This window comes from Syngnathus acus, chromosome 6, assembly GCF_901709675.1.
Source record: "Syngnathus acus chromosome 6, fSynAcu1.2, whole genome shotgun sequence".
Taxonomy (NCBI): domain Eukaryota; kingdom Metazoa; phylum Chordata; class Actinopteri; order Syngnathiformes; family Syngnathidae; genus Syngnathus; species Syngnathus acus.
The window spans coordinates 14308196-14321724 of record NC_051092.1 but is presented as its reverse complement, the minus strand read 5'-3'; the positions used below and the strand labels follow the sequence as shown (position 1 = coordinate 14321724).

The 13529-nt window shown below is 55.6% G+C and overlaps 2 protein-coding genes across 3 annotated transcripts; both read right to left on the bottom strand.

The window, feature by feature from the left end:
* Positions 1-72: 72 nt before the first annotated feature.
* On the bottom strand, positions 73-7949 carry nup160 (nucleoporin 160). The gene is made up of 34 exons (XM_037253484.1): positions 7833-7949; positions 7153-7264; positions 6837-7047; positions 6547-6772; positions 6284-6468; positions 5957-6196; positions 5785-5882; positions 5616-5700; positions 5471-5539; positions 5306-5389; positions 5048-5218; positions 4873-4972; positions 4653-4806; positions 4457-4581; positions 4219-4379; positions 3978-4114; positions 3820-3890; positions 3436-3586; positions 3258-3327; positions 3000-3098; positions 2803-2925; positions 2619-2714; positions 2442-2536; positions 2276-2372; positions 2093-2198; positions 1866-2020; positions 1738-1798; positions 1339-1449; positions 1136-1259; positions 954-1055; positions 728-869; positions 496-621; positions 293-388; positions 73-221 (listed from the first exon to the last, which is right to left on the bottom strand). The coding sequence occupies exons 1-34, from the start codon at positions 7921-7923 to the stop codon at positions 138-140; spliced, it is 4158 nt and encodes a 1385-aa protein (XP_037109379.1). The 5' UTR covers positions 7924-7949; the 3' UTR covers positions 73-137.
* A 366-nt stretch (positions 7950-8315) lies between these two features.
* Positions 8316-13351, bottom strand: LOC119123993 (transcription initiation factor TFIID subunit 4-like). Of its 2 annotated transcripts, none has more exons than XM_037253529.1 (15): positions 12187-13351; positions 11951-12108; positions 11776-11871; positions 11483-11686; positions 11284-11406; positions 11124-11213; positions 10892-11050; positions 10728-10791; positions 10545-10650; positions 10177-10346; positions 9938-10068; positions 9739-9864; positions 9607-9663; positions 9380-9502; positions 8316-9210 (listed from the first exon to the last, which is right to left on the bottom strand). In XM_037253529.1, exons 1-15 carry the CDS (start codon positions 13235-13237, stop codon positions 9049-9051), a joined length of 2820 nt encoding a protein of 939 aa, XP_037109424.1. In that variant the 5' UTR covers positions 13238-13351; the 3' UTR covers positions 8316-9048. The 2 variants fall into 2 exon arrangements, with proteins under 2 accessions (XP_037109424.1, XP_037109426.1); XM_037253531.1 differs by having other exon boundaries at positions 11782-11871.
* Positions 13352-13529: the final 178 nt, after the last annotated feature.

The window sequence follows — 13529 nt, the reverse complement described above, 5'->3', positions numbered from 1 at the left end:
CGAACAGTTTCAAATGAAAAACAAATATTACTGCTGCCAGTGGACAAACGTGCGGAAAAAAAACCCACAACCTCACTTTCACAATGTAATTTATTTTTCTCATGATATCAAAAAAGGTCGTATTTACATGAAAAAGATTAACGAGTGGCCAGCGTTATCCTGGTGGCGTTCGCCACCATCTTGTGGTAGTCGGCCAGTTTGTCCGCAAGTCGCTCGTAAAGCTGAAACGGCAGCAACACGTCAACAACCGGCGCTTACACGCAAACGCGCAGTGAGGCAGCGGAAGACTCACGCCTTGGTTGCTCCTCGTGTCCTTGAGTGCCGCCATCAGCTGATCAATGGGCGTGTATGGCAGCCACACGCTCGGATTGCGCGCCGACAGCGGCGTCTGAGCAGCAAAAACAACATTTGGCGAGTGAGACAATTGTCTCAGTGTCCCAAAGTGTCCGTGCATGCAATCGTGGCAGTGGAAAATGGCGCCAGAGTGTGTGAGACCTTGATGCCAAAGTATTGGTGTCCGCGTCCCAGCAGAGCGTCAACGTACTCAATCACCAGTTCGGCTGCTTCGTCTAGCAGGTCAAAGTTCAAAAAGACACGCAGCAATGCTGCCGCATCCACCTCCTAGAGGGAACCCATGTGACGGACATGGACAAGAATAATGTGGAATCGCTGTTGATTGTGCGGATGACATGCAAACATTGTGTGAGAGTTTGAGAGGCGGGCGCACTTTGTAGGACTTGACCAGCCAATCGGGTGGCGGCACGCCGTGTGACAGCAGCTTGACCAGAACTTGGCGGTGGTGAAGGCCGTCGGATGACGGGAACTCCGAAAGGAACCAGAACAGGAGGCGCCATGCCTCGTCTACGGCACTAAAAAAAAAAAAGAACCACGGACATGTTGTGATGTCATCAGCGGTAATTCGCCGGGGGAAAGTCGAAGCGTCATCATCAAACCTGGACTCTTTGGTGTTGACCACGGACGAGAGCTGATTGGCGGCCAACCACAGCCAGGCCTCGTTTTGAGCCTCCTCGCCACCAAACTGAAGCTTGATGCACCTGACCATACAAAAGCCACGGGTTTTTACATTTCCTGAGTAGACGTGTCGTATTCTCATTCTCAGCACAACGGGTCTCACCTGAAGGTCAGCGCGTCAAAGAGCGGCGCTAGCGGCAGCTTGAAGACGTTGCACAGCTGCCGGGCGCACATGAAGAGCCCGGCGTCCAGCAGGAGGCGCACCAGTTCGTGCGGACCGGCGCCGCCTGAACGCAAGGGGGCGCACGCGAGCGCTTTAATAACTGCCGCCAACATGATGAGGAGGAGGATCAAGGTGATGCGTACCTGCGACGGTGGCCGCCTGCGGCTGATGTTGCGCTAGTGCCAGTCGACAGGTGGCAATCATGAATTCTTTCTCCAGGTCGCGCAGCTCCAAAATCTCTACTTGACGCTTAACTGACACATGGGAAATGACATCACGGGACAAAAGTTGGCTACTTGATGACATCATCACTTTCACTCGACTCAGTATTTTGCTTGCAATCTTTTCCATTATTCCAAATGCGCATTTTTTCTGCTTTAACACTAACAAATTCACCAAGATGTTTTTTATTTTTTTTTTTATTTTTTAAAACCTCTCCCCTTCTTTAGTAAAAACTTCCCACATTATTTCCCCTTCTTTGCATAATGCCAAAAGATCCTACAAGACGGCAGCAAAACCAGAGTTAATGATGAAAATCTGACCTGGGGGGCTCACAACATCACCGTCCGAGTTTCGTTTGGGTGACGCTCCCGGACGCTCAGACTGCAAGAAAGAAAAAAAGAAATCAGCCACGCACACAAATGAGTGTGCCACGCATGTGCGTGCGTACCTCCGGGACGGGCAGAACCATCCACGCGTACTCAGGCCGGATGAGGCGCAGACAGTTGATGGCGGCCAGGAAGCAGTTCACCTGTTTCTTCAGCCCACGCACCGAACACACCTCGCGACCTAAACGCATGGCCAGCTCCAGCATCACCGTGCCCGCTACATGCACACACGGACAAAATGTGACTTAGCGGGCGTGTGTGAACATTTCACACCGCTTTGCACCTTTACCTTTCCTGTAGTTGTGTCTGTTGATGTGAAAGGCGTAGAGGAGTTCGTAGTAGTTGTGCGTGAGAAGGTCGACGCCTCTCGCACGCGATTCGATGATTCCGACCACCTGACGAGACAAACGGACAGCTGAGTGAGGAGAGGGTGGGGGTAATGCTCGCATGACCGCGGAGCTATCGTCCTTACCTCATCGTGCAGATTGACGTAGGAGAAGTGGACCAGGTCGTGCAGCTGAGCCCGCTCGCACAGAACCACCACCAGCTGACGGAGACAGTCCAGCTGCCTGCACACAAACACGCACACACGCTAACACACGTGCCCGCCTGGGTGCAACACACGCGTGCGTACTCACATGCTGGAGTCCGGGTTCTGGATCAAAGCCTCATAAGCTTCGTTGTTGTGTCCCAGGTCCAAATGATGCTTGAAGATTCTGGTCCACAAGGCCGCCTGTACACAAAAGCGGGTTGGCTTTTTGAGTCCTAGTTGGACCTCAGGATGGCGTCCTTTCTGGGGGTTTGCGTGAGATCACCTGACTGCTGACATCATAGACGGCCTCGGCTAACGCTAAGGTGGCTAACTGGATCACAAGTTCTGGTAGCCCGACATCCTCCAGCAGACGCAGCACCTGAAACGCACACAGCATTAGTTTTTGCAACGTTAGTTTTAGCGTGAACATTTTTGTCGTGGCAGTGTCCGCTAGCATTAGCGCAAACCTTGTTATAGTAGCGCAAGGTGGGCGAGCAGGCGGCGGCCTGCTCGTCTTCGACACCCGACAATTTGATGAGAAAGTCTTCCTTTTCCACCTCAGAGGCGGCTTCCTGGAAGCACCGCAAGGCCTGTTGGGAAGGCGGCACACGGTCACGTGATGCGCCGAAGCCTTTGAGGAGCCGGCGCGGGCGTGCGCGCTCACCTTGTGACCCTCGCCGTTGGCAAGGTAGCATTGAGCTAACATGAAGCGGGAGGAGCCGACGTTCACTTGACACCAGGAACCAATCAGACGCACGTAGTCCTGCGCACACAATAGAAAGCTGAGGGCTTCCCGCCTCTTTCGCAATAAAGCAAAGCTGGGGGCTCACGCCACGTCTTTGAATGGCTACGTCGGCCACTCCTCAAAACATTCGAGGCCAGCCCCGATTCACAAGCAACATTATAGCTAATGCGTACTGACCTGCAGGTGAGTGTACTGACAGTTGGCCATCAGGCATTCTGGGAAGTGGAAGGTGGAATTGCTGGGCCAGCTATGACGCGGCGCTTCAGTCAGGGCAAAAACAACACAATGCATCTGTCGCGCCAACGCGCTTCAACACCCGCCCCCACCATCGTCACGGTAACGGCGGCAAGGATACAGCAGCTGAGCGAGCGCCTGTAGGACGATGGCCATCGAGTCGTTCCAGGTGACGGCGACGCCGTCTGCCATCCGGGAGAAGAGGTGTCGGATGGCCAGCTTGCGGCCGCAACTCTGGTAGAACATCTCCACCGACGACTGGTGACTGGCCGCTGCGGACACGCACCCACACCTCAACTTCACCGCCACGATCAGCTTGAACGCCAGCGCGCTAGCTCGCGGCCTCTCGCACATTCAAACACAGGACACAATTTCCCGCACAATTTCTCAAACACACGGGCACAACAAAAGACACGTCGAGGGAAATCGGCATCCATCCAAGACGTTGGACAAAAAGATTTCTCCCTGGGAAAGACACAGACAGAGCACTTGCGACGTGGGCAACCTGCAGCGCTGCCGGTGAGCGCGGGGGCGTCGCTGAGGTGTAAGGCGCTGAGGTGCTGCAGGTTGGCGTCTCTGGAGAAAGACGGGAAGGGGGGTGGGGGGGGCAAAGGTCACGAATGGAAGCAGCGGGCAACTCACTGCACGCGCATACACACTCACACGGCGTCGTCGGCGACCTGCACGCCAACGCTTCGACTGAAGTGCTTGAGCACGAAATAGGAGGACAATAGTTGAGACGCCAGTGGGATCAATTCCTGTTGGATCCGGAGTAGCTGAGACGCTCCGCCTGGCAACACCTGCCGCATACGCGAGCACTTAATCTTGCGTGTGCGCAACTTTGCGACGGTCGCAATGTATGCGGTTGGATTGAGGGGAGACACGTGTGTGCATGTGTACATACGTGTTCGCCGAGCCGTAGGCAGAGTTTGAGGAGGAGCAGCACGTCCCTGCAGAGGAGCGTCCGCGTGGCGCTCACATCACTCAGCGCTTGACACATCAGCGACACAGCGGTGGTGCTCGAGTATAACTGAGACGCGCTCACACGCACGCTCATGCTTTCGCCTAAAACACATACACACACGAGCGTCAACTAAAGTTCAAATGTTTAGCCAATACGTTCCTCGAGCACAAGACCGTACCCGGTAAAAGTGGACCATCTCCAAAGTCCAAGTCCGTCTCTAGATCCACCTCTTTGAGAAGACCCAACACGGCCGCCGTCAGGTTGCAAACATCTTGCAGTTTGTTCTGGATGTCCTCGATCATGCTTTGAGCACACAATACAACCATGTGACATCAACACACGGCAGTGCGTCTGCGAGCGTACGCGAGACATACTTGTCCTGCGCCAGCATTTTGTCCAGAACCAGCTTGGCGCTCCTCTCCGGCGACTCGGCATGTTGGAGCGCGCTCTCCATGTCGTGCGCCATCTCCGAGGACACGCCGTCCCTCAGCACACGCAAACACGACATCAGCGCGGCCTTGTCCGCCTCTGAACACACAAACACACTTGTCGAGACACCGACACGCATCCTGCAGGCGGGAGCTCGGCGTTTACCGTCGACGAAAGGCACGTCGTCTTCAGTCAAGAATTGGTCGTCGGAGGACAGGTAGAGCTGGTCAACGGCGAAACAAGGCAACAGGAAGGAAAGGAAACCCTAAAAGCGGCAAGCCAGTCTTAACGAGGAAAGCGTGCCCAGAAAAGGCGGCCGGCCGGCTGCGCCATCCCATACCTTCTTGAGCAGGCACGCCATGTGACTGTGAGGACTGACGCTGATGGCGAGCGGCGTGGCCAGAACCTCCTGGTACTGAAGACAGCACGCGTAAAACTTGGACCAAAATTCCACCTGAAGGTGGCGATATTCGTCCTGGGAGAACTCAAACTCCGTCACGCTGCTCTGGAGCTTGAACAGATCAACACAAACATTCAGAAGGCGGCTGCCTGGCTGTAAGGAAGCCTCACTTCAATCGGCACACGCTCGGGTAATCACCTTGTTCTCCACGGCCAGCGTGACTTCCTTCCTCAGTCCTTCCCACGAGGCGTCGGGGAGGATGTCGGCGCCTCGGCGAAAGATCTGATGGAGGCAACCGCTCGAGTCAAGACGGAGTGTCACCCAAACAAACATTTGTTCCGTTGCCAAGCGACAGCCGCTCACCTGCAGGGCTTTGACGATTGCCGCCGCCGTGAAGCGAAGCGGCGAGAAGATGACGTCCAAGTAAGTCTCCTGTCAATCATCACACGGGAGTTCAGGTATCGTTGGGAATATATGGCGCCGCCTGACTGATCGACGGACGACTTACTCGGGGGTCCTGATCCATGCCGACGAGGACCTCCTCCTCCGGGCGAGGCTGAACAAAGACCTGATTCCACTGACCCGACACGTTCCTGACAGACGACAACGCGCTCGTTTTTTTCTTTACAGACAGCGAGGGACTACAAACAAAGGAGTAAGTTTTGCTTTTGACTGACTGTTCAAAGTTGATGCATTTGACGACGGCGTTGTCGTCGTCGTCCAGCCACAGGGCCCAAATGTCGGTGGAGGTCAGCACAAAGTCTACCAGCGTCTCCTGCAGCCAAACATTGCAGGCGTTGTCGGTTGAGCGTTGGAAGCCGCCTGCTCCCCTTCGTCGGTGGAACTCACCTGAGTGCAGAAGAGCAAGGAGATGCGCTCCACGCTGTAGCGGTTGGTGTCGGCCGGCAGCAGCTGCAGTACCACAAACTGCCGTCTGTGGGGCACCGCCAGGTACACGGCCAGGCACAGGCCCGAGGCTGAGCAAGAGGTCAGGCGCAGGCGGTGGCCCGCGCCTGACCACCGCCCGCCACCCTTCCACGCCACCGGCATGTACTCCAACATGTCCACCTCCAGCACACACGTCTGATCCTGAACACATAAATGCGGCGGACGGCTGATTGGGCAATAGGCTCCTCTCGGCCGGCGGCCGCAAACGCACGGCATCAACTGGCTCACCCGAAGGGACCACATGCGCAGTTTATGGTCCTGGCACATGGCCAAGACCAGCGAGTCGTCGTCCAGCTCTCGCACCGCCAAGCTTGCCACGTCGTCGCTCTGCTCGCCGCGCATGGCGCTCGGGATCCACCCTGACAGACGCCGCATCACCCAACTTGTCTTCAGCTCCGACACAAAGCACTCGCCTGAGGCCACGCACGCACGCAGGTATAAAGACATACACAAGGAAGAGACACAGAAATCAACAGACAGACAAGGCCCACCTTGCCGCGCCTTCGCGGGCTGTGTGACAACCACGACGCCCCCTGCAGGTGAGGCCAAGGCGTAGTTGGCGTCTCCGTGCTGCGTGAGCCACACGGCGCTCACCCCTGCGGCACCGCCGGCGGGGGTGAGCGTGGCGGGGATGGCGGCGCTGTGGCAGGAGTCGTCCAGGTTTAACTTGATCAAGTCCGTCAGCACTGACTGCATGTGGAGCTCCGTCATTGCGTCCTTAACACCACGGACGCGCGTTTACAAGTCGGAGCTGGGCGGGAGAGACATTATTTTTACTTACGTTGCGATACACGGGCTTTGGGTGCGGCAGCAGCATCCTATGGACGCTCTGATTGGTGGCGACCAGGAGGACCACGTTGTTGAGGGTCTCGACCACGGCCACGCCCCCTGGCACCACCTGGCAGTTGGCAAAGCGCAGCCGCACGGCGTTGTTTAACAGGTTGCCATCCAATGAGTGCTCCACCAACTGCACCGCGTCGCCCGACGTGCTCCTGGCAAACAGAAAGGTCAAAGGGGAAACGCCGCCAGCAATGTAAAAGAACAATCTTCATGCTCTTGCCGGTAGTCATAATAAGAAGAAGGCGAGTGTCACTGACCATGAGATGAATCTGTTGCTGGTGATGGAGTGCAGTTTGTCGCCGCCGTCGGCATAGTGGAAGGCTCCGGCTGCATCTGGAAATTTCACAGCTCCTGCGGGAGGTGCTGAAGCTGCACACACCACACAAACGAGAAAGACATTCTCACTTGACTCATCTGACCAAATAAAGGTTACATTACAGCAAATCCAGAGGTTGGTTTAGCACAAACCATATGACACCACTTGACGCTCAAAACCTGGCCTTCAAATGTTTGTATGCATTAATTTCTTCCTTCTCCCACCCACGGACAGTAAACAAAGTGGCGCCCCGGAAGGTCAAGTGACATTAACGCGAAGAGGTGTTCGACAACTGCTATGGAAACCCATTTGGAATATAGATGTCTTTTTTATTAGTGGCGGAAACGCGCTCCGCCATAAAACGTCAAAACAACATAATGTGGAAACATGCTTTGAGACTCGTAGTAAAAAATTCTTAAGTTAAGTGTATTTTTGTACTGTGGGGAATGGCCTTCCATAATAGAGGAACGATTGACATTCATAGAAGGCGCGCGCAGAATGCTAAGGGAAGCTAGCTGTTATTAGCATATCCGGTCAGTGTAAGGTTCGTGTCTAGCACTTTGCAAAGTGTTGGAAACTTCCAAAGAGGCACAGTGCAGGCATGCGTTGATTTGACTTTACCAAACTTGATTTCGACTTCTCGGAACCGCTGAACAGCTTCCCGTTCAAATGCGCAGACCTCAATGAAGCTTCTGCCCAGCGTCGCCGCCATGTTGGCCTCGTGGTGCGTGACGTCACTGCCGGAATGTGCGCGCGGCTTGCAGTTGGTGCTTTTAAAGAGACAGCGCCAACGCGTTCGTTTCTTGAGTTTTGTTTTTCGATCTTTAATTTATGAAAGGGGGTATGTAATACTGATTCAAAATAATCATTACATCCAATTTTGGTAAATGTAAAAACTCCTCAAATTACATTCCTATTTTGGCTATGCTTTTCAAACTGCAAAGTTCCCCTTTAACCAAGCATGAACAACAATTTCAAAAAGAGAAAGCATATTTTATTTCAACTTTATTTTTATTTCTGGCTTCAGTTGAGCTCCAAAGTTTGCTAGGCCCTGTCATTGCCTTGGTTACCCGCATGTAGTAACATGTTGACATCACTGCCCGCTCATGCGACTCGTGCGCACTTTCCAAAGGTCTTTATTTCATTTGAGTAAAGGTACAAACAGGTGTAAAAGTCCATGATTGAGTAGAGAATGTAGGAAATATAAATAATCGCAAAAGTTGGCACAACCGGCAGACCGGGGTGCTCGTCACAAGAACCAAAAGAATACACTGAAAGCATTTAAAAACCTGCAAAAAGTCTTAAAAAGTGAAGAAAACCTGCAATTGGCACGACGAGCTCCAAGTGGGGAGTGTGCTGCTGTGGAGGAGATCGGAATCAGGGTGCCTCATCTTTCCGCTTTTCAGCTGAACCACAAATGCAACAATGTGTTTACCATACTTTAGCATGTTAGCATAGCGCTCACCAAGCTTGAGTGGTATGGGAGGGGGGTGGTGCTTCACTGCCAGAATGTCTTTAATGGTCAAGTTATGATAATCATTGGCCAGCGCGACTCTGATTGGTTATATACGTGTGTGGGCGGAGTCACAATGTTTTAGTTTTCTGAAACTTCCCTTTCCAGATGGGCTGCCACCAAATCCGAGATGTCGCTCATTAGCTCCGAGGCTAATCTGAACGCTAACAGCCGCCGGCTGAGGCGTCCCCACATGTGGTCCTGCGATACTATGGAAAGTGTTGCCGCGGCGATGGGGAAGACACAGGTCGGTGCTGTTGGAGGGGGTGGGGCGGGGTATTCGGGGCGGCCGGGGCACACTCATAGAGTGCGAGGGGGCGGTCCTCACTTCAGCAGCGCCTTGTAGAGCATTAGCGAGCGCGCGGTGCTGCCGTCCTGCTCCAGACACACGATCAAGTCCCTGAGGTTGACTCTGGTGATGCGCTGACGCCAAGGCTGCCGCGGCGACGACAAGGACGAGGAGGACGAGGACGCGCCTGACGCCACCTGTGGACAGAAGAACGCGTCACATTTATGCCACAGGCGCATTTTCCTTTTCTGTAGTCAGTGTGTCAATTCAATCCAGTGTCCACTCGTCACTCTGCAATCTAAAATGAAGAAAGTCAAGAGAGCAAAAAGAGGAAGGCACTGCTGGCAGGGGACGGACGAGCGTTACCTCGGCGGAGGAGGCGGTGGCGCCCGGGGAGTCCAACTTGCGTTTCTTTCGTGGCCCGATGGCGGCAAGCGCAGTCAGGTTGGCATCGCGTTGGCGCATCTGAGCCAACTCCTGCTGCTGCATCTGGCAACGCAAACATCAAACATGTTCAAAGATTGAGACCTTTTGACTTTGGTCATTTCTGATGGGAATTTTTTGTTTCGCAGAAGTGGTGAGCCCGAACCAACCTCTTTGGCCTTCTGCTTGAGACGGGCCTGCTCGGGATCCTCCTGCCTGGCTCGACTCTGCCACACAAACGCACAGACAAATGAGAGTCAAATGGTCAGGCCGAGCCTCGGTGCCGTTTTCCTGGTCGGGACCTTGGCGGCCTTGAGCAGGATCTCCCTCTCTTGCTCGTCCTTCCTTTGCTTCTCCAGACGCTCCAGTTGCTCGAAGAAGCGAAGCTGGGCGCGAACGTCGCCGGTCTGCTCGTGATGCTCTTCGTCCTGAGCGTAATGTCACGGCATTAACATCCTTCTTGCAAGCGCTTTTCCGGCGTTCGCAGGGCAGTCGCGTCACCTTGACAACGTCTGATCGGTGTTGAGCCAGCGCGGAAACTTTCTCCAGCAGCGAGCGCAGTCGCGACTGCGTGGCGTGCGACACCAAGTTGACCACCTCCAGAGGAACCTCGCTCACGCCCAGCCTGCGAGCTGACAGCACATCGACACAACTCGTCACTCGGCAAGCTTTCGGAGTTGACGGCCAGTTACCTTCCAGCGAGTCGCACACTTTCCCCGCTCCACCCCCCAGTCGCTCACCCGTATCCGAAATGCGTCGGTGCAACAGGCCGGCGGGCAGGAAGGCCTCGTCCTTGCACGAGCGGATCTTGGTGCCAACCAGCTCGGAGCTGGTGGCCAGGATGCGAGCGTTCTCCTCGCTCAGGTTGACGCCCGCCATGGAGGCCACGTCGTTGATGTCGTCGTCGTCTCTGCAAAAGTACAAAGAAATACAACCACTGGAGCCAAAAGTTGGTGCAGTCTGTTTTTGGCCACAGTTATTCAGCATCCACATTTACGATTGATGTTTTTGTAAACCCGCATAAACAAAATGTAATTTATTGTAAATTTATTTTCCTTCCCTTCTCAAAAACACCGACTTGAGGATGGAAAAATGTCACATGACTCACCTGAAAGTCCCGCCCCCCGGGTCTCCCAGCTTCTTCTGATTGGCTGGCGCCGCCAATGTGACCACGCTTTTAGCGACCATGGCGGTGGGTGCTCGTGTCAGAGTGCCTGCACAACATACGCAAAAGCTCAGTACGGTGTTCCATTGGTGGCGACTGCTCGAAGGAAATCTCGTCAACACTCACTAGGAGTTCTCACACCCACCACCAGGGGAGCACGAACAGTCTGCATGCCACCACGACACGGCGCCTGAAAAACCAAACAAAAGACATCAAATTAATGTTCTTTTCAACTTCAAGTGACAAGCCGAGAAAGACAAAGGAACAAGCGAGCAGAAATGTTTCCGTACCACGGTGGCGAGTGGGGCATTCATCCGGACTCCGGGCGTCGAGATGGGCAAGCGGGGTCGGATGGCGGCGTTCGGGGACGGGGCGTAAGCGGAGGCTGGGGGTGCGCTCAGCGACTGCTGGCTGCTGAGTAGCGACTGACGCAAGGCAGGAAGACTTTTCTGAAAATGTAAAATGTTTGAGTCAATGGAGACGAGCAGCAAACGTTATTCATTGGTGATTTGTGATGATGACCTTGAGGAAGGGGATGAGGTAGGGCTGTGGGGACGACTTGAGCTCCGCCTGCAGACGACTGGTGAACTCCTCGGGCTCGATCTTTGCATCCTGCACACACACATTACCCCAGTGTTACACGCAAGCAGACGGGCACGCAGGCGCATGCACGCTGACGTACGAGGAGGTCCTGAACGAGCGCTTTGACGTTCTTGGAGGTGTCGGGTGAGGGCGAGTTGTTGGACGCCAGTTTGATGAGTGTGGCCAGGAAATTTTTACACTTCTTCACGTTTTCCTGCATTTCCTGAGGACGTGAAAACACGACACACTTTGGTCGAGCGGCGTCGACGCCAACCCCCCTTCCCCCACAACGGACGCACCTGCGACACCACCGTCACTCTGTTGCAGCTGCCGGGCACGGCCGCGCCGCTCACGGGCGCCGCCGCGGCCGACTTGACTGCGGCGCCCGTTGCGGCGGGAGCGACGGTCGTGGCCTCTGTCGCCGTTGCCATTGGCGTCTGTGCCTTCAGAGGCGGGGCCATCTTCACAGAGACACCGGCGGCGACAGACGTCACCGTGACGGCCTTTGGTCACAAAACAACAGCACCAAGGCAACGGCAATCAACAAACTTAGCAGTGTCAGGTTTGACTGGAAGAGGAGAAAGCGCTTCACCTGTACCGAAGAGGACGAGGAAGAAGAGGAAGGAGACTGAAGAAGTCTCGTGTGGGGGGGTGTTGCCAGACGGATATTCTGAGGCGCAGCAGGAGCCTGTGCACACGCACACATAGAATCCTCACCGCTTGCTCGTATGTGTAGCGACTCTTGCGCCAGTGGCGTCACAACTCACTGGAGCGGCACTGCTGACTCGCATGGTGGCGGGCGCGGCGGGTCTCTGAGGGACGGCGGTCACGCTGGGACTCTGCTGCGTTTTGGCTTGCGCTTGGGCCAGGACCTGCTGCGGCACCATCACCAGCTGACCCGTCTCGATGCGGACCAGAACCATACCTGACGCAAGATAAACACAGACAGGTGAAGCATTTGCGTCAGAACATCTGGACTCTCGCAATGTGTCGAACGGCTAACCTGCGGGCATGGTGAACCCCGGGGGAAGCTGGATGGTGGCTTGCTGCTGAGGCCGGACGGCCAATGGGGGATGAGGGGCAGTCGGCCGGATGGTCCCGCTCGCCGGCCCGACAGTCCCGGTCGGCAGCCCAGGTCTCTGAAGCTGGACAACGCCAGCCGCTCTCACCGCAGGCTGGCCCAGCCCGTTGACAGCCGGCTTGACAGCGGGGGGGCCGAGGGGCTGAGTGACAGGCGAGCGGGCCGCTGCAGGGGGTGGTGGGGTGCCAGCAAGGATGTTCCCGGAAGCTGGCTGACCTAGCACCAGCATCTTACTGTGGTTTACCAGCTGAGAGGGTGAGGGGGCCCCAGAAGGTCCCACAGGCCCACCTTTGGACTCCAGGCCGTTCTGAGCGGCGCTGGGGAGTCTATGCTGGGCGGCGGAGGGAGCCGTGGGACCCGCGGACTGAGTTCCGGGGAGGAAGTTGGCCGGGGAGGCCATGACCGCAAGGGGGCTGGTCGTCGTCGTCGTCACCGTCGTGGGCGACGCTGCCGTCGCCGCTGCCGGTGCAGAGTTGAGCAACTTGACGACTCCGGCGGTACCGTTCAAACTTTGCATGCCGGGCGACGCCGTCCTACTACTTGCTTCGGGTGCCCACTGGAAGCTAGCGGCGCCGGCAGCGGCGGGCTGGGCGCTCAAAGTTTGGACTGCCGTCACGGGGGCGGGCGAGCTAGAAGCAACCGGCCCGAACGAGTGCGGGCCGGCCCCGCCGACCGCCGGGCCGGCGCTCCCTTCGCCGGAGGTAGAAGAGGAAGAGGGGAGAAGCTGAGCGGCGGCGGGCTGGAGCTTTAAAGCCGCCCCCGGGTGTCCTTGTTGCGGCTCTTGCTCGCGCACTTTCCCTGAGAAGTGAGTGGCGGCAGCCGGAGCTCCGTCGTGTCGGTCGGTAGCATAGGACGCAGGAGGGGGCTCGGACTCCCCCAGTTGCGATTCGAGCGAGCCAACTAAGTCGCTGACCGCCTTTTCGTCCACTTCATTGAAGAGCATGTCCTCCAGCGGGTCGGAGGCTCCCGCCATCTTTGATATTGGACCCTTGTGCAAATCGTATTTTAGAATTTGCGCATGCGCCGAGCACCCGCGTTGCTCTCGAGCATAGAAACATAGCAACTAGTTCCAACCCGAAAACACCGAACGCTTTGCACCTGAAAAACCGAAAGGCCCTTCCACAACTTGTTGCTGTTTTTTGATCCACGGAAAAAGTTTTTCATTTTCTTTAATTCGCCTATTATATTATAAACTTGAAAATTGCTGGATTTGTGGCAGCGTCGTGACAAAACTAGCAACATTTGTTTGATTTTTTGGACGCGAG